We start from the raw sequence: 21,647 nt of genomic DNA, 5'->3' as shown, positions 1-21,647 counted from the left end.
TGCCCTAAGAGTCAGGACAGGTAATGGTGTTGAGGGCCCTCTGCTTTCCTGTGCTGGCTTTTAGTGGGGCAGATGTTTGCAGCATACAGCCGTTGTATTGTGTGTCTTGAAGACAGTAACGTGTGCTTTGATTTTCTGATACAATAAGTAACCCGGGGTGAGATAAATCTGCCTGATGTCAAAGTTTAAGTACATTAGAGCCACAGAGGAGGAAACTCTGCGAGCACTAACCGCCATTACTGTGCCAGGTTCCCTGGAGAAGCAAAGTGTACAGCATTCTCAACCTTCATTACTCAAGGTCTTCGGGGTGGATGAAAATGGAATTCATTATAAAGAAAATACTATTTTTATTCTTCTTTTACTTGTATGGTTTTGCTTGAGAGAGTATTTATGTGTTTAGGAGCATCATTCTATTTTGGCCAGTGCTTACATTTTTCACTTAGTGACTGTTGAAGTGCCTTCTCAGGGAGTTGTGTTTAAAAGCTGGGAGGAAGGCACTTTGGGTCAAAAAGATTCTAAATTCTTTAAGCTATTCTGTATAGGTAAATTAAAGTTGTCTGAATCAATGTAGAGGCAATAAACATTGTTTTCTTGTTTCTAACTGAGAAGTATTTTTATGGGCTTTCTCAGCCTCTTATTTCTCAGTGTTCTCATCTCTGGTTACTAAGTGGCAAACTGCATTCTTCTTGTTGTGTTCCATCACACTGTTACTTTTAAGGAATTCCTCTTCAAATAGTATTTCTGTTTTTGGTTTTGTTTTTTTAAAGCTCTTTTGTGATATAGGCTTTGGGGAACTGAAACTGTTGTTAGGAGTGAGTGGTCTTTTGCCTTTCCCTTTTCTCTTGACCCCTTGTTGGATCCCAAGGGGAGCAGGAGCACACCTTCCTTAGAAGGTTGGAGGAGGGTTCAGCCGTCAGCAGTTGGTGTGTGGGGCATGTCTGCACAGGGCAAGGAAGACTGATCACTTCAGTGGGCCACAGGTATTTGTTGGCCACGGAGACTTTTGGCTGTAATGAGCTTGCTCCAGTTTCAGTTGTAGATTGCTGGCTGTTAGAGTTATGGGTCAATGGGGCTCTGCCGAAAGTGGGTGGATTGGGTTTTAGGATTGTGAACCTGCCTATGGTATGAAACCCCCAGCCCACAAAGTGTCCTTAAGTTTGTGACCCAGATCAGGACTCAGGTCCAAGCTTTGTCTTGGTAAATTCTTGTAGTGGTTTTTGAAGAATCACTTGTTAAACAAATACCTATAAACTTTAACTGGGTTAATTTCTCAGGAAGAAAATATAAAATATTGCAATTGTAGATGAGGTGCCTGAGTACTTGAGTGAATGATATAAGTCCATTTCATAAGTGGAAACAGACTGCATTGTACTATAGGAAAAACTACTTTCTTAGGTTCACTTCAGGGGGGCCGCCTGTGAATTAATGGCAACAGACAGATTACAGGAGAAAAGGCATAAAAACTTTATCAATGTTTTTATGTGTGGGTGGAGGGGACTTCACAGAAAAGAAGTGAAAAACCCAAAAAGGGTTAGACCTGGGGCTTATATATCATTTGAACAAAGGGTAATAAGTTGTTAAGTGAATAGACAAAGGAAAAGGGGCTTTGGGCTTCTAGGGGGTTAAATTGTGGAAAGGTGACGAGGAAATGTATGGGGGAAACTAATGATAGATAAGGTTATATATGCATGAGAGTTGAACTGATAGACACCTTTGCAAATGAAATTTCCTTTGCAAAAGGGAAATTCATGCTCTGCCTTCAGTCAGATGGGGCAAGGCAGAGAGCTCAATGTGTGTGGTGTCTTTATTGCCGTTAGCTCAAAATAACCCTTGTACCAAAGTGGCATATTTTGATCACCTTTAGTAAGGTGCATTTTCTGCTCTTTTGACTGCTCTTTTACAGGTTCATTTAGAGTGGAGCTTTGGTTTTTCAATTACTTTCTTGTTCTAGTACAGAGGTTCTCCACATTTTTCTCCACTATTCCTGTGTGCCACACTTACATTGGAAACATAGCACATTATACATGTTGTGATTATCGTGTGGCACACTTTCATTGATAACTATTCCTGTGTGCCACACTTACATTGGAAACACCGCATTGCATTTTACATGTTGGGATTCCCCCAATGAAGAGGAGGTTGGGATGTACTTTTCTGAGGGGGTGGAGGGATAGGTGTCAGGCCACCATACTTTTTCTGACTTGGAAAATGCTGTCCTTCCTCCTTGGGGATCATTGACCTGGGAGTAAGATCACGGCCCTAAAGATATCAGGGTGATCAATAATTTTTAGTTTGAAAAAGCTTTTTGGTTTTGTTCAGAGAGCTGCCCTGTGTGAATATAACCATGAGATCATCTATGTAAGTCCAGTGACTAGCCATTCTGTCTCAGTCCACTGCCCTCTTTCCTAAATGTAGTCTTTCTCTTAAGGATAGTGCTAGAGTTCTCTTACCAGTAGCTACCTGGGAGGAGTCGGCCAGGTGGGCTGGTTATTTGTATAAGACCAACTGATTTCTTATTTTGGCTGGATTTTGTTGTATCTGTCCTGAAAGGAGTCAGGGTGAGGTGGAGTAGAAATAGTATTGGATTTAGAATTAGAAGCTCCGTGTTCCCAGTACGACCTTGGAGAAGTCACTGCTTAACCTTTCCTTTCCTAATGTAAAAGGGAGGGGTCTGGAGCAGAATTATGTGATGTCTGTGGTCCTTCCTGTTCCAGCTGTGAATTGCTGAGGGGGTTGGAGATGGCTAGAGAAAACATTTGCATTCCCTTTACCCCATTTGTTTTGTTTCTAGACTAGGTTATCTGGCTTTTAGGATTCTTTTAGCAAATTTTGCCTGAGAAGCATAATCATGCTACAGTGCAGTGTAGATACACATTCAGGCACAACCCCACCCCACCCCCCACATACAAACATAAAATATGAATCTGTCTGTAGTGAGGAAGCACAGTACAGTGTTCATTGCTGTGGATGTTTTTCTGCAGTGCTTGTCACCAGTCAGCTAGACTCCTGTAGTAATAATGTCACAGGGGTATAGAAAGAAACCTGGTACCTTTGGGAGCCCAACTGATACGTGACTTCTACACCCCTCCCCCTCCTTTTTTAACCTAGTCTGTTAATGATTGCATCTAATTATCTTTGGTCTTTTTACTGTTTACAATTCAAATACTACTTAAAGCCTTTTGTTTGCTGTAAGTCCTGGGCTGCCATCTGAAGCACAACTTGATGATTGTGTATTATCATCCTGGGTTAAGTGCTGTCTCATTGCTTTGCAGGCTGCCTGCTGTTTCCCGGGGAGATCATGAAACGAGGTCGCCTTCCCAGCAGCAGTGAGGATTCTGACGACAATGGCAGTAAGTCCTGCTTTGTTGTTCTTGGAGCCTACCAGGGTTTGGGTCAATGTAAAAACATGATTTTTTAATGTAATGCTTTAAATAGCTGAGGCCCTTTGCATATCAGGCAGGTCAGAGAAAGCCAAGGCCTGGAGAAGCACATCTGAGTGTGATACTGCAGGTCTGTAACCGGATCTTACCGGGTAAGGTTGACTGTAGACAGGCATTCCTGAGGCTTCCTGTTTGTTATCCAGGGATGAATGATCCAGTTCCAAGAGTCAGTGGTGTGTCTGGTTTTCCTAAACATCATTTATGGTACTTCACAGTTGCTCTTAATGAAAAGGGAACTTAATCAAAGCCAGGTAATCATTAACTAGTTCAACTGGATACAAGGAGAGATTGAGGACTGCCTAGTGTGATGTGAAATATTGAGTACAGGTACTTAATAGACTGCAAGTCCCTGCTCTTCTCTTGGTTTTAACATAACTGTATTTAATACTATTGCTGTCTGTATCTCAGCTCTTTGGCAATCTCATATTTTCACAGTGCAGCTGAGAACCAGAAGTTAGTTGGCTTCCAGGCAGGCAAAATAAATGTCACACAGTGTCTGTGTATTGAGAAGCTAACAGACTACTCAGGGAAGAGCTCTCCTTAGATGACAGAAGGGAATTTTGTACCTAGCACAGTGCCTGAGCTTTAGCTCATTAGCTTATGTTTTACATTACAAATTAAACTCTGGAAACCTTGAAAGAATGCTTGCTGTGCTGTGCAATGGGAAAGGAATTGGGCCTGCTTTCGAGGAACTCAGCTTTAGACATGTGTGAGAACAGCTCTGATACGAAAGTCATCAGGGCAGTAATAGAGATGTCTTTTCTCAGTGTGCTGGGGAAACAGATAACATACAAATTCAAAGGAGGGGAGGGCCAAGGAAATGAGGAGATGAAGGTTGGTCAGGTCCTGAAGGATGAAATAGTTTTTAGGCAACTTAGGGTTGTTTTTAGTTTTCTGGTCTCTAAGTTTTCAGCAGATTAAAAGCTGCAAATTATTAATAGAAGGCAAGGCTTTGCTGCTTGCTGCAGGGGCCATGCTGAGTAGGGGTGGGTCCAGGAACATGAAAAACAACTCAAATGTGGTATTTTCGTTGGCGCTTGGGTTCAGGCGTGGAGCAGTAGGAACTAGAATGGGGGGTTATGGGAGGGGCATCAGGGGTGAAAGCTTTGGGATTCCGAGCTAGGGAGTTGGGACTTTTTGGGGCAGGCAGTGGGAGTTGCAGAAGAGGGAACTAGATGAGGGGGAAGGAGTAGGGGCTTCACAGTAGAGGGAGAGGTATTGAGGGTCTGTCCCCAAGCGCAGGCAGGTAAAGCCACCTGTCGCAGCCTTTGGGAGTACCACCTTCTGAACTCCTGAGGCCTTCATTACCTGTTTTCTCTAATGTTTAGTTTTAGGCATTTTACTCCTTGAGGCAAAAACATGCTCTGGTGTTTCTTCTCTGCCTATCAAAGTGTCCTCATGAGTTATAAATATACTCAGTAAATGTTTGCTGCTTGCTTGAGTACACAATTTTGTCTTGCAGTTATTTAAAAAAAAAGTCTTGCTTTTTAGGTGTAGAATTAATCAGAAGGTTTTATTAATTACTTCCACACACAAGTAATGCCCAATAAAAGGCTAAGAGTCCTGTTTTTTTTCCTTTGGGCATTGAGCAAGAGGTGTGTTCACTCTGCTCTCCTCATTGCCTGTCTTCCTCCTTGGGAGAGCTGGGTTAGAAAAAGTTCTCCTGGAATGTTTTCTCAAACTTAGAGTCTTCTCCTTTCTGGACCTGGAAATGTTCTAATTTGGTGCAACTGAGGAACTGAAGTTTTATTTTTTATTTTAAGAGATGGGTTCTCGCTCTGTCATCTAGGCTAGAGTGCAGTGGCAAGATCATAGCTACTGCAGCCTCAAACTCCTGGGCTCAAGTGATCCTTTTGCCTCAGCCTCCCGAGTAGCTGGGACTATAGGTGTGTACCCCCCCACTTGAATTTTTAAATTTTACTTAATTTTAATAAATTTAAATTTAAAAAGCCACATGTGGCTAGTGGCCACTGTATTGGACCATGCATTTCTGGACTCTGGCCTGCTCTAATCTCTCTTAATTGTCTAGAGGCTCTTAGTAGCCCAGAGGCCCTTGTGTTCATCAGCTCAGGATGCCGTAAGAAAAATTCCATAGCCTAGGTGGCGTAAACCAACTGAAATTTATTTTCTCACAGTCCTGGAGGCTGGAAGTCCAAGAGCAAGGTGTTGGCAGGTTTGGTTTCTTCTGAGGCCTCTCTTGGCTTGCAGATGGCCTTCTCACTCACTGCATTCTCCATGGTCTTTCCTATGCACAGGCATCCCTGCTGTTGTCTCCCTGTGTGACTGAATCTCCTCCGATAGACACTACTCAAATTGGATTAGGCCCTACCCCAACAGCCTCACATTAATCACCTCTTTCAAGGCCCTCTCTCCAGTTAAAGTCACATTCTGAGGTATTGAGGATTAGGGCTTCGGAATCTGAATTTGGGGGTGGGGGACACAATTCAGCCCACAACAGCCCTAGCAGATGAAATACTTCATCTAAAAATGTATTTCCACCTAGAACTCTGGTTAGAGAGGAAGGAGAAAGAATGTCCAAAGTCCCCACCAAAAGTTTATTTATCAAAGGTCACATGTTTGTGCTGACCTCCCTCAAGAAGCTGGGGGTGGGGAATTAAGGTAAATATTTCTAGGTTATTGGTGGGTTAGCCTAGGGTTAGCCTAGACTGTTATGCTCAGTTCTGTCCTAGCCCTGGGCTAGATATGACATCTCCTGATTGGGGGAGAGGAATGATGGTTGCTAGTAGGAGGTGGCAACCATCCTGTTGTCATACTGTTGGCTCAGTATAAAGAATATATTGATGCTTTATGGCTGTGCTATCTGTCCAGGCTCAGTGATTTGATAATTATGGTGGGTGATGATAGCTGTAAACAAACGGCTCTCAATAAGAACTCCTGGAATGCCAGGCCACATAAAAATATGTGCATACTCATGCCATGGAACACACCCCTTTCTGTCCTCTCTGAGGGTGGCTGGTTCACAGTGTAGGCCCCTGCCACCAACCCATTTATTTGCCCACCAACCCATTTATTTGCATTTTGGAGCCTGTCCTTTTGTATACCTGGGGGCCTGGGGGGTTTGGGTGAACCTTTTGTGTGTGCAGAAAACTGGAGTCCTATTTGGGTTAGCTGTCCATCCCTGCCCTCCCTCAGCTGACCTGGGCACTTGGAAAGCCCTGCTTACAAGAAGGGTGGTCTGTGCAGTAGCCACACCCCATCCTCTGCAGCTTGCAGGCCTGACAGAATTTTGGCAGCAGTTCCCAGCCCAGTGCAGAGCATGTCCAAGTGGAGGAGAGGCAGCTCCGGACGTCAGCATGGGGCCACAGCACTGGCCACAGCCATGGTTGGGCCCTGCTGGCCTCTGGTCTGGAGTGCTTTGCTTTGTTTTTTGGCCTGGTCCAGGGGAATGCCAGTGTGGTATTTACAGTTGGGGACAGATGGGTATTTTCTATGCCGAGTACAAGTGCTCATCCAGCTGCAGTCATAGTTGAAGCCTTTCTCCAGGTGCCCTGGAACCTCGGGCCTGCAGTTGGATGGAGTATCGTGGGGGTGTTTGTAGGCAGCGTCTATAATTGCTGGGCCCCTGGGACTGGGTGGCCCAGCCTGTCTCTGAAGTTCCACATTGTGCCAGGGTGTGCCGCAAGGAAACAAGCCCTTGATTTTCTGCTTCTCAGGCCAGGATTCTCTGTCCTTAAGGGTTTGGGCAAACGTAGATATAGGATCTACCAGCTATTTTCAGCATAGTTGACTTTTGAACGACTTGGGGGTGTATGGGGTGTCTCACCTCCCCCCACCCCCAACCTCCTTCCCCCACACAGTTGAAAATCTGTGTATAACTTTGGACTCTCCCAAAATTTAACTACAAATAGTCTACTGTTGACTGGAAGCCTTACTGTAAGATAACATAGCTAACTTATATGTTGTATATTACATGTATTATATTCTGTATTTTTATAATAAACTAGAGAAAAGAAATAAATTATAAGGAAGAAAAAATATATTTATTGTCCATTAGTGGGTCATCGTAAAGATCTTCATCTTTGTCATCTTCATGCTGAGTAGGCTGAGGAAGAAGAGGAGGGTTGATCTTTTTGTCTCCCAGGTGGCAGAGGCAGAAGACAGTCCACGTATAAGTCATGAGTGGATCTGCACAGTTTAAACCCATGTTGGTCGAGGATCAACTGTGTTTCTTAAACCTAAAGGAGATTTCATTTTATCTTCAATAAACCTGCAGAGGCTAATTAAAACATCAAATGTCCTTTTTTAGCAGAAATCATATATTTAGAATTTATATATTTATATATTATCTTATGCCAGTTAATAGCTCTGATCAGAATCCTTGTATATATTTTTTTCCTATAAAAATAAGATAAGAATTAAATAGTATTTGCCGGGCGCGGTGGCTCACGCCTGTAATCCTAGCACTCTGGGAGGCTGAGGCGGGAGGATTGCTCGAGGTCAGGAATTCAAGACCAGCCTGAGCAAGAGTGAGATCCCGTCTCTACCAAAAAAATAGAAAGAAATTATCTGGCCAACTAAAAATATATATAGAAAAAATTAGGCATGGTGGCGCATGTCTGTAGTCCCAGCTACTTGGGAGACTGAGGCAGGAGGATCGCTTAAGCCCAGGAGTTTGAGGTTGCTGTGAGCTAGGCTGATGCCATGGCACTCTAGCCTGGGCAACAGAGTGAGACTCTGTCTCAAAAAAAAAAAAAAAGAATTAAATAGTACTTAATAAATACTGTTTGTTGGCAATTTTTCCCCTCCAGAACATGAGGTCTTTGGCTAGGGTAAGTTATCCAAATACAAATGGTGTTTATGTTGTTTTTTTGGGTGGTGGTTTTCGTATTTGGTACCTCTCAAAGATACAGAGGGAAATTGGTTCCATTCTTTCCTTCAGAGAGGATAACAGAAGTGTGCTGATACTGTTAAGTTTTTCCTGAAGTTGTGAAGCAGGGCTTCTTGTTCCTGTCTGAATTCCTAAATTTCAGGGCTCTGTTGGCCTCCCTGTGGGAAGAAGGCCTGGAGCCATGCGCCCTGTGGTCACTCCCTGGTCTCCTGGTTTCCACACCTGAGCTCAGCTGGAAATACTTCTGTCTTCCCAGTTTTCAGAGCTGGGCTCTGCCCCTTCCCCTGTGATAGTGAATGGGCAGAAAGGAGAGTAGACTAAAATTGAAACTATTTTGAATAGTTGGTAATGCCTTGGACTTGGACCTCAGCAGGAATGGTGGGTGACTATGATATGTTTGTGCGTCAGTTGGTTGAAGGCCCAAGCGTATTTTAGTGTGTTGAAACATTTCTGGGCCAGTTCTTTGAATGTATATATGATGCCTTTGTTTGTTGGAAGGTGGAAGTGAGTTGGGCCGTATAGAGCTATACGGGATAGAAGAGCTTTGGTAGGTATAGGGTCAGTCCCTGATATAAATGGCAGTTATATTAGATGTCTGTCTGTCAGGCAGTTAAAGCAAATAACCAATAACTAGATTAAATTTGCTTAATTTCAGATGAGAATTAACGCAGCACTGCTTTGCTTGTACAAGGATAGCTGACCTTTAAGTAATGCGCAGGTGTGTAGGTCAGGTCTGTGCACCCTTGCTGTGACAGTGGACTGCGGGACTCTCTGTGTGCTGATCGTTAAGCATCTTACTTTGTTAAGCTGGTTTAACACTCCTAAAGACAGATACCAGCACATTATTTAGTGTCCAGAGGCAGTGTCTGAGACCGGAGGCTAGCAGTTTGATCAGTGGTGAGGTTCTTTTGTAGTTTGCATTTTATGGTGCTGTGAACACCAGGACCGCCATTCATTCTAATTTCTGAACCTTTCATGCATGGCACAACATGAGAAGCGTATCACGTATGAGCTACCAAATGTGGAAGGTGTGCAATATGTGCAATATGTATTAGATTTACTCTTGAAGTTTTCTCTTATTTTAGATCTAGGGCAAGACAGCATGGCTATTTTTAATATTTCAAAGGGGAGTGTTTGAGATGTCTGTGTAACAGTACCAGAAGGAACATTATGCACGGGCAGGGTCCCTGTTCATGGTGTTGCAATCTATGAGCCTTTTATAACTTTATATTAACCCAAAAGATTCTGTTTTAGTGCAAGTTTGAGATATTAAAAACAAGACAAAATGTTTTTTTCCCCACTCATTCTTTTCATTGTTTCATATAGTTAGAATTGTTCATACATTGTCAAGAATTTTAAGTCAGTTATATTTGTCACTAGAGTGAATGTAACTTTAGGTAATAATCTTACATTGTGAGTGGCAATAAAATAATTTCCAAATTTTTAGAGTTCCCAACTCCCCTCCTGGAAGCAAAAAAAATTTTTTTTTAATACTCTATAATGGCTTGGGAATGACTTTACCTAGCATAATCTTAGCACACAGTTTTTAACAAGTGGCTGCTGTTTTGCTATAGCATAAATCACTGTCTTCCTGTCTTTTTGGTGTTTGAAATACTCTCATTTCTGGTTTGGCACCGCCTCCCCCTAAAAACTTTCTAAAAAGTGTTTATAACATAACATTTTTTTCCATTTAAAAAGGATGTGAATTATGTTTGTTTTGATAATATTCCAGGAGCTTCCTGACCACCGGGGAAATGTCTGGAGAGAGCATGGTTGCAGGGAGGGGTGTAGGTGTAGCAGTGTCAAGACATTCACTCGAAGTCCCCAGCCTGTGGGTGCTTGTGAATGTGTCTGTAGATGTGGGTGCAGCAGTCCAAGAAGGAAGCAGCAGCCCTACAGATCTGTCTTCAAATGTATTACTGCTTTATTTTCCTTGACCTCATTTTGCTTGAGCTCAAAAGCATATCTTCCGTTAGGTAAAACAGAAGCATGTTCCTGGTACCTGCCACCTTCAGTTCTTGGATTACAGTGATGGTTCTTCTTAGAGCATGACTGACTGTCCTGAAGAATGACAATTTTTAAGGAAAGTTTTTGTCCACTTTTCAAAAAAATACTTACTGAGAATCTGCTGTATGCACAGCACAGACTTAGCTGTATGTTGTAAATCCTATGTCTTAATACTAGTGGCTCTTAATAGAGTAACTTTTTGATATGAGCAAGAAAATCAGAAGGAAGAGATCACCAGCAACAAATAGCTGCCTACTGGACATAGAAGGCAGAGCAGTTTCCTTGGATCTCACTTGGTCAGCAGCAAAGTCTAGGTTTGATAAAACTGCCTGTGTAAAGTTAAAATAGAAAGTTTTCTTTCCCTTTACTGTTAATGGATGACATCTCAGTGATAATTTTTTAATAGCTTTATTGAGGGATAATTGACATGCAATGAACCCCACATATTTAAAGTATCTAGGTTAACCGAGCATAGTGGCATGTGCCTGTGGTTTCAGCTACTTGGGAGGCTGAAGTGGGAGGATCTCTTGAGCCCAAGAGTTTCAGGTTGCAGTGAGCTGTGATCGCACCACTGCACTCCAACCTGGGCCACAGAGTGAGACCTTAAAAAAAAGGAAGTATGTACTTTGATACATTTTGATGTGTTTACATCCGTGAAATCATCAATACCAAGATAATCCTTCCTTCCCACTTTTCCCCAGTCAATCACAGATCTACTAGTACTTTCTGTCACTGTAGATTAGTTTGTATTTTCATAGTTTTATGTAAATGGAATAATGTAGTATGTACCTTTTTTTGGTCTTGCTTTCACTCAAAAAAATGACTTCAGCATTCATTCATGTTGCGTGTATCAATAGCTCATTCCTTTTTATTGCTAGGTAGTATTCCATTGTATGGATGTACCACAGTTTATTCATTCATAGTCTGTTGGTGGGTGTTTACACTGTTTTTGGTTTTTGGCTTTTATAAATAATCTGCTAAGAACATTCCTTATACCAGTTATAATATAAATTTAGCTTTTTCCCCCAATCTTTCCCTTTCTGCAAAGTGAGTTTAATGGGCTGTAACCTGGCTGGAGGATGGCCTCCAGCACCAGAGGGAGAAAGAGGCCTCTCTATGTATGTTGGGAACCACTGGCCACCTTCATCTCTGGATTCCTAACTTGGTTCTGCCTTTCTTTTTTCCAGTAGTGACCACATTTAGAACTTCTGCAAGTTGGGCTCACATCAGCATGCCCAGAGTATTTCTTTCAGTGAAACATTCTTGTTCATTTGGAGTCTAAGGAGACACACTTATTTTACAAAGAAGTGTACTGAAATGCCACAGGGCCACCGGTAGGACTTCCAGTTCTACTGATGTCACAGCAGTCAGTTGACCTAGATGTGGCCCTCAGAACTGGTGCTCAAGGATAGTGCCGACATCTCCCTGTCAGGGATGCTTGGCAGTTCCCTTTAGTCTTGGTCATTGCACATCTGATGATAGGCTTATGTGCAGAATCTAATCCTTAATGTCCCCAAGGTCTTGAGGGTGCTTTGATTCTCTGTCTCTGTCTCTGGATTCTGTAGAGATAAGAGCTTCCTGTTAGAGTGACAAGTGATTTCACTGGTAGAATGGCAGTTCCGTCAGGCTTGTGGCTTTTATTTTTTTGGGTGTTAATTTCTGGAAAAATGTGCAGTAGGTGTTGAGCATTGGGGAGATGATAAGTATAGGAGGTGAAGGTGTGCCATTAGGAAGTTGGACGATTACTACAGGCAGTTGTAAGGACTGTTTCAGACTTCTGGCAGCAGCACGGCACCCACAAACAGGGGGCTTTGCGGTCGTCACAGGAGCTAGCAGCAGAGATGGAGAAGAGGGGCTAGGACTCTGAGGTATTGGGAAGTTGAAGCCATATGACTCAGCTGTCGATTGGTTATCTCCTGAGTGCGGGGAGTCAACCCTTAGGTTTCTGATTTCAGGTAGGTGATGATATTCATCAAAGTAGGGATGTAAGAGGCAGAGCAGGTTTGGGTAAAATGTTGAGCTCAGTTTCTGTAATGCTGAGTTGACAAATCTAAGGGACCACCTTAGGGTTGATGTCTAATGTGAAAGTGCAACTGGATCTGGAGCTTGGGAGGGAGGTTAGTTTAGGAATGTAGGTTGCCCTAGGTGTGCCGGGTGTGACCGTGGGTCAGCTTTCTCCAGGGAGAGCATTTGAAGCAAGAGGAGGAGAGTTCATGAAAGATACCAGTGTTGATGGGAAACATGGAAGGAGGAGGAACCCACAGAGTGGAGACCCCAGGAAAGAGAATTGCCACCGAGGCTGAGGGAGCATTTTGAAATGCAGGATGGAGTCACTCGTGCTGTAGAGACGTCTCAGGCCAGAGAAGAGCTCAGATTCCCACCCTGTTAGGTGGCAGTGCCCTGGTGTGGCAGAGGCCAGACGACAGGACTAGAGCATCTTTGGAAGAAAGGTAGAGAAAAGAGCTGATTGATGTTTCCATGGGAAAGTGGAGTAGGTAATTTGAAAGGTTATTTGGCCATTGGCCACATAGTCTCTGCCAAGGTCTATTAGGTCTAATACCTACTTCCTATAGGTCTGAGGTTTCCTGGTCTAGTGAATGCTAAATTTTACTTTTTTTTTTTTTTTTTTTTTTAGGAGTCAAACCTTTTTTTAAAACATGTTTGGGGATGGCCTTAGGATTTAGCATAATGATCTTAGCATTTAGAAAGCTTACTGAAAACTGAGTAAGATATTTTTCAGTTTGTATTTACCAGTGTGAGACTTTGAGCCTCTTAAGAAGTGCAGGCTCCTGTGGGTGAAAGCACGGCCCGCATGATGTTCTTAGAGTCCTCTCCCGTCTGACGAGCTGTGCCTGGGCTGCGGCGTTCCTGCACACAGCGCAGACCGGAAGGATCACATCAGGCCTCTCTGGGAAGTCAGGGTTGGCAGGGGATGGGGTGAGGAGTACTGTGAGAGCCGAGAGGGTGTCTCAGGTCCTCTCATGAGGCAGCGCTGAGGTGAGCCTAGTTGAGTTTGGGTAAGAAAACCCCCGAGAACACTCAGTGACCCGTGCAGCTTCTAATGGTTCCTGTCTGGACATTTGTTTCTTTAGGCTTGTCAACTACGTGGTCCCAGAATTCCCGATCCCAGCACAGGAGAAGTTCCTGCTCCAGGCATGAAGATCGAAAGCCTTCGGAGGTACTTCCTGAACGCTTGCCTGACTGTGCATGTCATACGCGTGTGTGCATGAGTACATGCGGCCCCCACACCTGGTTGATTGGTGTCTATCTGTGCAGTCCTGGGCAAGTTACCTCACCTCCCTGTGCCCCACTTCCAGAGCTGTAAGATGGGGATAACACAGCTGTCTACGCTGTAGGACTCTCGAGGCTTCAGTGGGTTAATACACACAGGCTAATACATACAAAGCACGTGAATAGTTCCTGGCACGTCAAAAGTGCTCAGTAAATGTTAGCTATTATTATTAATTGTATTCTTTTTTTCCTTTCCTGTTCCATCTTCGCTGGCTCCCAACAAGTTTTCCTCTGGCCAGGAGATCAGCGGGTTCAGCTGCTGTCAAGTCACTGCCAGCCTCAAGTTAGTTTTAGCCATGAATTTGTGGCTTATTTGGCAACAACCCAATGTAATTCTGGGAGTTTTGTTTTGGGGATTACGCTTAAGGCTTCCCCCCCTTTCCCAATTTGTTTCTCATCTTACGTTTCCCCTGCTCCCCCAGTTTTGCTATTTCTCTCTCTCTCTCCCCTGCCCTCCTCTCTCCCCACCTATCTACCTATCTCTATCTAAAATTGTTTTTAGGTGCATTTCTCTGCTGGCCTTTATGAGATCTGTTTTCTCTGAAAACCTTTGCTAGGCTTTAAATCATTGAAGAAAAAAGCCTTTTATTTTGTCAGTTTTCAAGCGAGCAGGTTATGGGGTAGAGAGTTTTTTGTTGAATGCTTTGTTTTATGCTGCCTCTTAAGGGATGACCTTAAAGACCACCTCATCCTGCAATGGCCAGGCAGAGCAGATGATCCTCGAAGCTACTTCCCAGACTGTTAACAGGGCCTGTCAGGAGGGTGCTGTGTTGAGGAGTAGAGTTATTTGGTTGTGGAATAACATCCTCCATGAGGAAGTAGTGTTCATCCTTGAGAACTGTGGAAAACCATCCCAGGAGGCACTTAAACGTTAGATCAAATGTTCATGGGAAGGTGGATACTCCATCCCCTTCCTTGGTTTATCCCAGGCCTTTTGTCCTTTGAACCTACAGCGCTCCCTTCCTTTTCTGTGGTCCTGCAGTGTCTCTGCTGCTCTTTTGATTTCTTTAATTCCTTGTGCTGTGTCCATAACCTCCAAAATACCTTTCTGGTGTTCACACTATGCTCCTATTAGTTAAGCACAGGAATCCAAGGGGGACTCTAATAAGGAGCTGTGACCTGTGTGATGAGCACCAGTGCCTGGTGGTATAGTTGGAACCCCCCTTCCAGTGCTGGCACCAAGCCCCAAGAAGGGGCTGGGCAGCCTGGGACCCCCAGCAGCACGGGACGCTGCGCTGGTCTTGTCCCACATCTGTGTTTTGGTCCAGATTTTTTTCTAAAATTTCTCTGAGTTAAACTCTTGAGTTTAAACCACATTATACATAAAGCACTAGTGTTGCACTTTGCCAGGGATTTGGGTTCGTGTCAATTTGAGGACATCTGTTTTGGTTCTTGACCAGTTCCTCCAAGTACTTGAGTGGCTGGCTGCCTTTTCGCATCATGGTGCTTAAGTTTGATTTTCCTTCTTGGGCAAACTCCGTTGTCTTTTACTTATGACTTAGTTGGAAAATGTTTTTGCCTGATTTGCTTCTTGAAGGCGTAGACTCATGGCTTAGGTTTTAAAGTACTTTTCTCCTGGGGGCAGAGGAGGCAAGGCTGCTGAAGGCATATGCGCTGGGCCGGGCACCTGCTTCAGCAGCCTCACGTTTGAAGGGAACCTGATGTCACGCATGATTTTGTGAGAGGCGCACATCTGGGTTCTTGCTTGTTAGTGGTACTTCAGAAAGGAGGACGGGCACACTGGGGAAAAGTTGGTGTTGGAAATGGCAGGCACGAGAAGTTGCCTTTGTATTCAGACACTGCCTCAGACTTCATTATGGTGAAGTTTATTAAAGAGATCACTGGCTTGAAAAGCCACCAGGAAAAACAAACATGGATGTATTAGCAGGCATATGATACGAACTGTGCTTAGCAGCACCAGAAAGAACTCCCTGTCCTGAGAAGGAGAGTTCAGCATTGTGGCTTGTGTAAACAGAGAGGGCAGCTTACAGACGCACGCCCACTCTGTGCCAGACACAGCTTCGGGCCGGCGCAGATGCCAAGGTCAGAGCTTCCTCATGTAGCCCTCAGATGCGAGTGGGCCAAGGACGGGGCCTGAGAGGGAACCAGCTGTGCAGCCCTGGCTGGGAGGTGGTGTGGTGCCGTGCTCTGCCCTGCCCAAGGTTGGCCCCTGTTGTCTGTGGATGCCACAGGCCCACAGATCTGGGGAGGAACAGGCGCTGTGGGAGGGCCGCCTTTCCTGCGGGTTCCTTTAGGCCTGTGATGAGGAACTGGGGAGCTCTCTTGGCAGAGGGGCACTTTTGAGTTTTGTGGGTCTGTTTTTGGCAGGGTTGGGAGAGGGTAGTGACTGTATTTCTTTCTTTCTCTATTTCCTCTCCCCACAAATAACCACTTCCTGGGTAGAAGTTATGCCAGGTGAAGGTGTGCAAATAGATGCTCTTTGCAAAGGCACTCCAGTGGCCTGCGGTTGCTTCTCTCCCAAATTTTTCCAGGCCAGTACTTCTGCCTGGCACTAGCCAACCTGACCTTGACCTTACCAGATATCTTGCCATAAACCCCGGTGCCCTGGGAGGCAGGGGCTGGGTAGGGGCAGGCTGTGTATACCAGATAAGGCCCTGGTGGTTCTAGCAGGTTTGGGTTTGAAGTTGTTACATGGTTAGTGGAGTTTATTTCTAAACATTTACCAAAGAGCACCCTTGAGTGAAATATCTCTCTCTAGGGGTTTTCAGGTGCGTGTTTTCAGGAGTCCTCCTGGTGAATTGAGAGTTGCTTAGAAGTTGTTCAGAGGACAGCTGGTTTCTTTTGTTGTTTTACTGACATTGTTGTAGACACTGCCATGTTGACTGAGGGAGTGAGAGGGCAGCCTTCCCTCAGCACTGCCACCCTAAGCCCGAGTGATGTAAAAGGTGTGTCAGACAAAGGGTTTTCTGTGATAGGTCAGTCTTACCCTGTTGATACAGTGACCTTGTTACATGGCAGCTCCATGGTTACCCTGCAGCTGCCAGCAATCTGAAGAAGAATGCAAATATCAAATGTCATTGTCCCTTTCTCTCCCTTTCCAGGTGTTTAGAACAGACCTGATCACTGCCATGAAGCTCCATGACTCCTACCAGCTGAATCCGGATGAGTACTATGTGCTGGCAGATCCCTGGAGACAGGAGTGGGAGAAAGGGGTCCAGGTGCCAGTGAGCCCAGGGACCATCCCTCAGCCCGTGGCCAGGTAGAGATGCCTGTGGAGAGAAGAGCTGCCCCTCCACCCTCCCTCGCCTTTCTTCCCTGACAGCCACGTACCCGAGAAGAGGCAGTTCCGGAGTTAGCAGTAAAATAACGTGAGGCCTCAAAGAGAAATGTGGTAGCAACACACTTCAGGCACAAAGGGTAGTGATTTTGAGGGCCAGGGGCCTCCAAAGTTAACATTACAGCCATCTTGGGGAGGTGCTGCTCTCTGGGGAGAGGAAGACACTTCTGGGCAGTGACTGGCTAGGGGAGGGAAATTTGGATGTTCACACAGCTGCTTGCTCCTCTCCTCCGCTCTGTGTTCACTCCCCCTGGAGAGCAGCTCCACTGGCGAAGTGTGTGGCCTTATTGGGAACTGGCAGGCGTGGCTCCTGCCCCACAGTGGCTGACTCCACCTCTGGAGTATAGGTGTGAGGAGGCTGGCCAGGTTAGGGGGTGTGGAAAGGGGAGTTTTTGAGGAGGCATCTATTCCTTTGGTGCCTTCTGGATTTATTGATGAATCACTTAACCTATTCAAGGGTCCCTGAGGGTTGAGTCCTGGCTAACTCTCCTCAGAATCAGGTTGCAACCTGCTTGCTCCTTTCCTTACCGTCCAGCTCTGTTTGACCCGGAGTCTCCTGTTGGGAGAGAGGATCCGAGTGCCCTCTGCTCACTAGCACCTGCTTTCAGCCACACCAGCAGCTGGCTTCCTGCTTTTCGAGGTGGCCTCTTCCTCCGTGCTGAGTATGGGTGGAATTTGTCTCTTGGCCCACCCACTCTGTGTCTTTTCAGGCATTTGAAATGATTGAATTTGGCTGCTGTCATCATTTGGGATCACTGAGAAGTCTATCCAGTGGTGACAAATGTCCCTATCTTATTACAGTCCTTCGTTGATACGTGGGCTAGGATGAATAGTCCAGAGTGCGAAGATGGCCTCCGTAGGCCGAGTCCTGGCCTCGGCGAGTGTTCGCTGGGCTCTGCAGGACAGACGCAGTGCGTGGGCCTCAGGGTCTGTGTCTGGGACACAGCGCTGCCCACGTCAGCACTGGCAGTCCCAGCCCAGGAGTCACTTGCTGAATGGTTCAATTTCATTTGGGAGCTCAGGAAAAATTAAGTGGGCATTAACACAGCTTGTGGAGGTTTTCAGTTGAATTCCTGCTTTTGGTTAAGTAGGAGAAATAAATCTTTTCAGTTTGCGTATCTCAGTTTCCAGTAGATAATATGAAAATACAATACTCAGACAGACTCTTTGGGCAGCCTGTCGATATGAATGCAAACTGCTGAAACACAGAGATGTGAAGGAACTTGGGATCTGTGATTAGGAAGAGGGAGGGCTTTTGGTTCCAGGTTGGGTTGATTGCTCTTCTCATGTGCAATCCTTCATTTTGAGTGGGCTGAGGTGCAAAGCACTTCTCCAGGTGTTAAATTATGGGGGTGTGTGACATTATAAGGAGAAGAGGAAAGTTGTGCTTCTGTTCCTGGGATCATTGGGTTATCTTGGGAGAGTCCTCTAACTTGGCTAGGACTCTGATTCTTACATTTTTTTAGTAATAGCTAAAGCCTAATTTTCTCTCTTTTTTCTCTTTTTTCGTGAGTTGACAGGTGCCTCCCTTGGCCCCCAGCATTCTGCTGTGTCTGGGCTGCTGTGTGGCTGTGTGGTGTTCATGGCTGTTCTCTCCTCAGATGTTCTTGAGAGCCCCGCGGTAGATGTTGGCTGTAACTGCCGCCAGCAGGGATGGGCAGGCCTGCTGCCAGTTAATGGAAAGTGATTTAATGACCAACCCTTGAAACTTAGGGGGTCAGTGTTTTTTGGTATTGGCAGCAGGCCAGAGCGACCACAGTTATACATGGTGGCAGGGCAGTGTGGTGTCCCTGGAAGCTGATTTTGAAGACTTCTGGAGTGTTTTCACCCGAATCTGTTTCCATTTTGGGGGCTTTAACTACTTCTGGCTAGGGTTTTATGCAGTGATAGTCAGGTTTTGAGCCTGTCTTTTTCATGAACCTGCTGATGTCCTGGGCTTCTGAGGGTGGAGGAGGAAGCCGTACTTGGGGCCTTCCGACAAGCTCCCTGCTATGTGGCAGAAAGGGTAACCTGGCTGCCTCGTTTTCTTGTTAACCAGGGTCGTGTCTGAAGAGAAATCCCTCATGTTCATTAGGCCCAAGAAGTACATCGTCTCATCCGGCTCTGAGCCTTCAGAGTTGGGCTATGTCGATATTCGGACGCTGGCGGACAGCGTGTGTCGATATGACCTCAATGACATGGATGCTGCATGGCTGGAACTGACGAACGAGGAGTTTAAGGAGATGGGTAAGAGACTACGTGTCGTATTAGTAATATTTTGTTAACCAGTGATGAGTAGAGAAGTATTTCAGGTATGTAGGTGAGTAGTAAAAGCTCGTCATTGCCAGGTGAAGCCAGCTCCATCACAACTTCCGTTAGTCATAGACTCTCAGGCTTCTTCAGAGATGAGCTTGCCCAGCCGCGGCAGACGTGGCGAGGTGGATTCAGAGTGGAAGCAGGGCTCCTTGTGGCTCAGGCACTGCGGATGCCCACCCCTGCTCTGGGCTGGTCCCCACTCACTTATTTACCTTGAGGGAACCAGGGCCCAGGGAAGTTAAGAGGCAGAAAGGTCTGGTCCATAGATTCCTGCTGGGGCGTTTTCTTTCCTGTGACGCCATTCAGATTCCTTCTTCGTTAGCTGTGCCTGCTGCTTCTCAAAGCGAACCCCACTCCAGCCAACCACACTGTTTTCCAAGCACTTCACTTGTGTTTTCACCTCCGTGATTTTCTTTTTAAGTCCTGCTTCAAACCTGGCCTGCTTTTTCCCTCTTACCTGCTTGTCTCTGTCCTGGCCTTCCTTCAGCAAAGGCTCCCCTAGGTGAGTAGACAGCCCAGCGTGGTCTCTTTCCTGCGAGTTGCTGATTTTAGTGCACATAGAGATTGGAGTGTCTGCACCTCCGTTACTTGTGTGCCACGGTGTTGACACTGGGGTGGCTTCTAGGCCTCATGTCTCACGCTGATTCTGATGGCCAGGGGTGCCTTGGGGGTCTTGATGAGCCAGACAGTGAGGTCAAGGCGGGCTCAGTGTGGAAGACTGAGGATGAATTAGCATTTGTGCTGTGGGTGCAGGGCGAGGAAGTGGTGGCAAGGGCTATTTGTTTGCAGTGTAGCACAAATAGTAAATAATTACATGAGTGGTAGATTTCAAAGCTTTGGAGGGCAAAGACTGTTTTCTTTTGTGTTGGTGGAGCCTGGCACAGGGACTGGCATGTAGTAGTTGTCTTTAGCTCACCAGCCTGTTGAATGGTGGGAATGTTAGTGTAGACTGAGCCAGGCATGTTGTTACTTTCTACTTCTTTGGTTACTCAGGTATTTTGATAGACAAAGTAGGTTTCCTTCCTTTTGGTCCTTGCTTTAGGTATTAATGGCCAGAACATTAGCAGGCTGGGAGGTTGTTTATACAAAATCTGTTCAGGAGTTCTCGGAGATCTCTTGGAACTGAATACTGTATTTTAGCTTCATAGATGATAAAGTTCTGCTTTGTAATCAGCTTTATAAAGACCAGTATAATACACGTGACTGACTCTAGGTGTTCTGTGTTAAGTCAGAGGACTTGGCCCAAAGACTCTTGGGGCTTTTGTGAATGGTTTAAATAGTAAGTACTGGGCTGTTAATCAGACTTAAAGATATTGCTGAATACATTGGCAGGATAAAAGTTCTATAGTTGTGTAACATAAATTTTAAACACATGCTTAAAGATGTTGATCTTAGTTGTTATTGGTCTTTTTTGTGGTAAAAATTAATTATAGGGCATAGTACTGTATTTTCAAAGCCAGTGGTGTTTTTTAAACTGGAAGAATAGGGATGAAAAAGTGCCCGGCCATGGGAACTGAGCATCTCATAATTAAATAGTGTGGCCCTATGTGTTTAGAGCTTACCAGGTGTCAGCTCTGATGTGTTCTACATCACAGTCTGATGAGTAGCTCGGTTATTATTTAACCACATTTTTAAAAACTTGGGAAGTTAATTGGATAGTTTAAAAATTTATGATAATTCATGTATATTGTTGTAGGCTCTAATGACACTTCCATTGTTTTTTGCCACTTAAATATCACATTTGAGTATATTTTTAAATTTGTATTTTCCTCTCTGTACATGTATTTTCATTGCAGGAAGTTTGGAAAATGTCTACAAATAGAAGAAAATAAAAGTCTTATCCTAACACTAGCTGTAGCCACAATAACCACTTGAAATTTATTTTTGATCATTCTTGCATAAGAATACATTTCATTTGATTCACAGTGAACTGTCTCCTTTGCTTAGACACTGCCTTGTGTTTCAGTCTTTTAGGCATCTGATTGACTATGCCTTTCAACGTAGTACAATTCAGAGCGTGAGGAGAGGGATAAACCATTTAAAAACGTTTAGTGCTCGCAGTGAAATCTGTTTCTAGAGAACCATTTTAAAAAGCAACAAGAAAGGCAAGGTCTTAAAAACTACCCAAACCATAATATGTGATCATGGGTTTGAAGTCACTTACACGTTAGTTGTTAAGTGTAATAACTATAATGAAATGACTTATTTAACAGTATATGTATTTAATATCCCTGAAACCTTTTGGGATTTTCCTTTTGTTTTTCTGCTTGCTATGCTATATGTTCAGTTCCCGGAGCAAACTGTTGTGTGGAAAACTTTTAATTTAAAGATCATTTCCTGGAGAGGGGTCTGAGCAGCATTCAGTGGAAAATTCGGGGGCATGCAGGGATGGATTTATTTATAATATAATTTATTCACTGTAGTTATCTATAAGCATAAATAAACTCGTACTGTTTTATCATAATAT

The 21,647-nt window shown here is 44.7% G+C and overlaps 1 protein-coding gene across 4 annotated transcripts in view; it reads left to right on the top strand.

Moving 5' to 3' along the window:
• Positions 1–21,647, top strand: part of JADE1 (jade family PHD finger 1) — a 57,844-nt gene that overhangs the window by 14,513 nt on the left and 21,684 nt on the right. For 3 of the 4 annotated variants that reach the window (XM_045552290.1, XM_045552291.1, XM_045552292.1), the window contains exons 2-5: positions 3,273–3,350; positions 13,389–13,474; positions 16,650–16,807; positions 18,924–19,111. In XM_045552290.1, the coding sequence (XP_045408246.1) occupies positions 3,299–3,350; positions 13,389–13,474; positions 16,650–16,807; positions 18,924–19,111 (484 nt within the window). In that variant the 5' untranslated portion in view covers positions 3,273–3,298. The remainder of the gene's footprint in view (positions 1–3,272; positions 3,351–13,388; positions 13,475–16,649; positions 16,808–18,923; positions 19,112–21,647) is intronic. The other variant, XM_045552293.1, reaches the window with a different exon arrangement.

Source organism: Lemur catta, chromosome 5, assembly GCF_020740605.2.
Source record: "Lemur catta isolate mLemCat1 chromosome 5, mLemCat1.pri, whole genome shotgun sequence".
In the NCBI taxonomy this organism is placed as follows: domain Eukaryota; kingdom Metazoa; phylum Chordata; class Mammalia; order Primates; family Lemuridae; genus Lemur; species Lemur catta.
The sequence above is the reverse complement of the archived record's forward strand: the minus strand, read 5'-3'. Positions and strand labels throughout refer to the sequence as shown.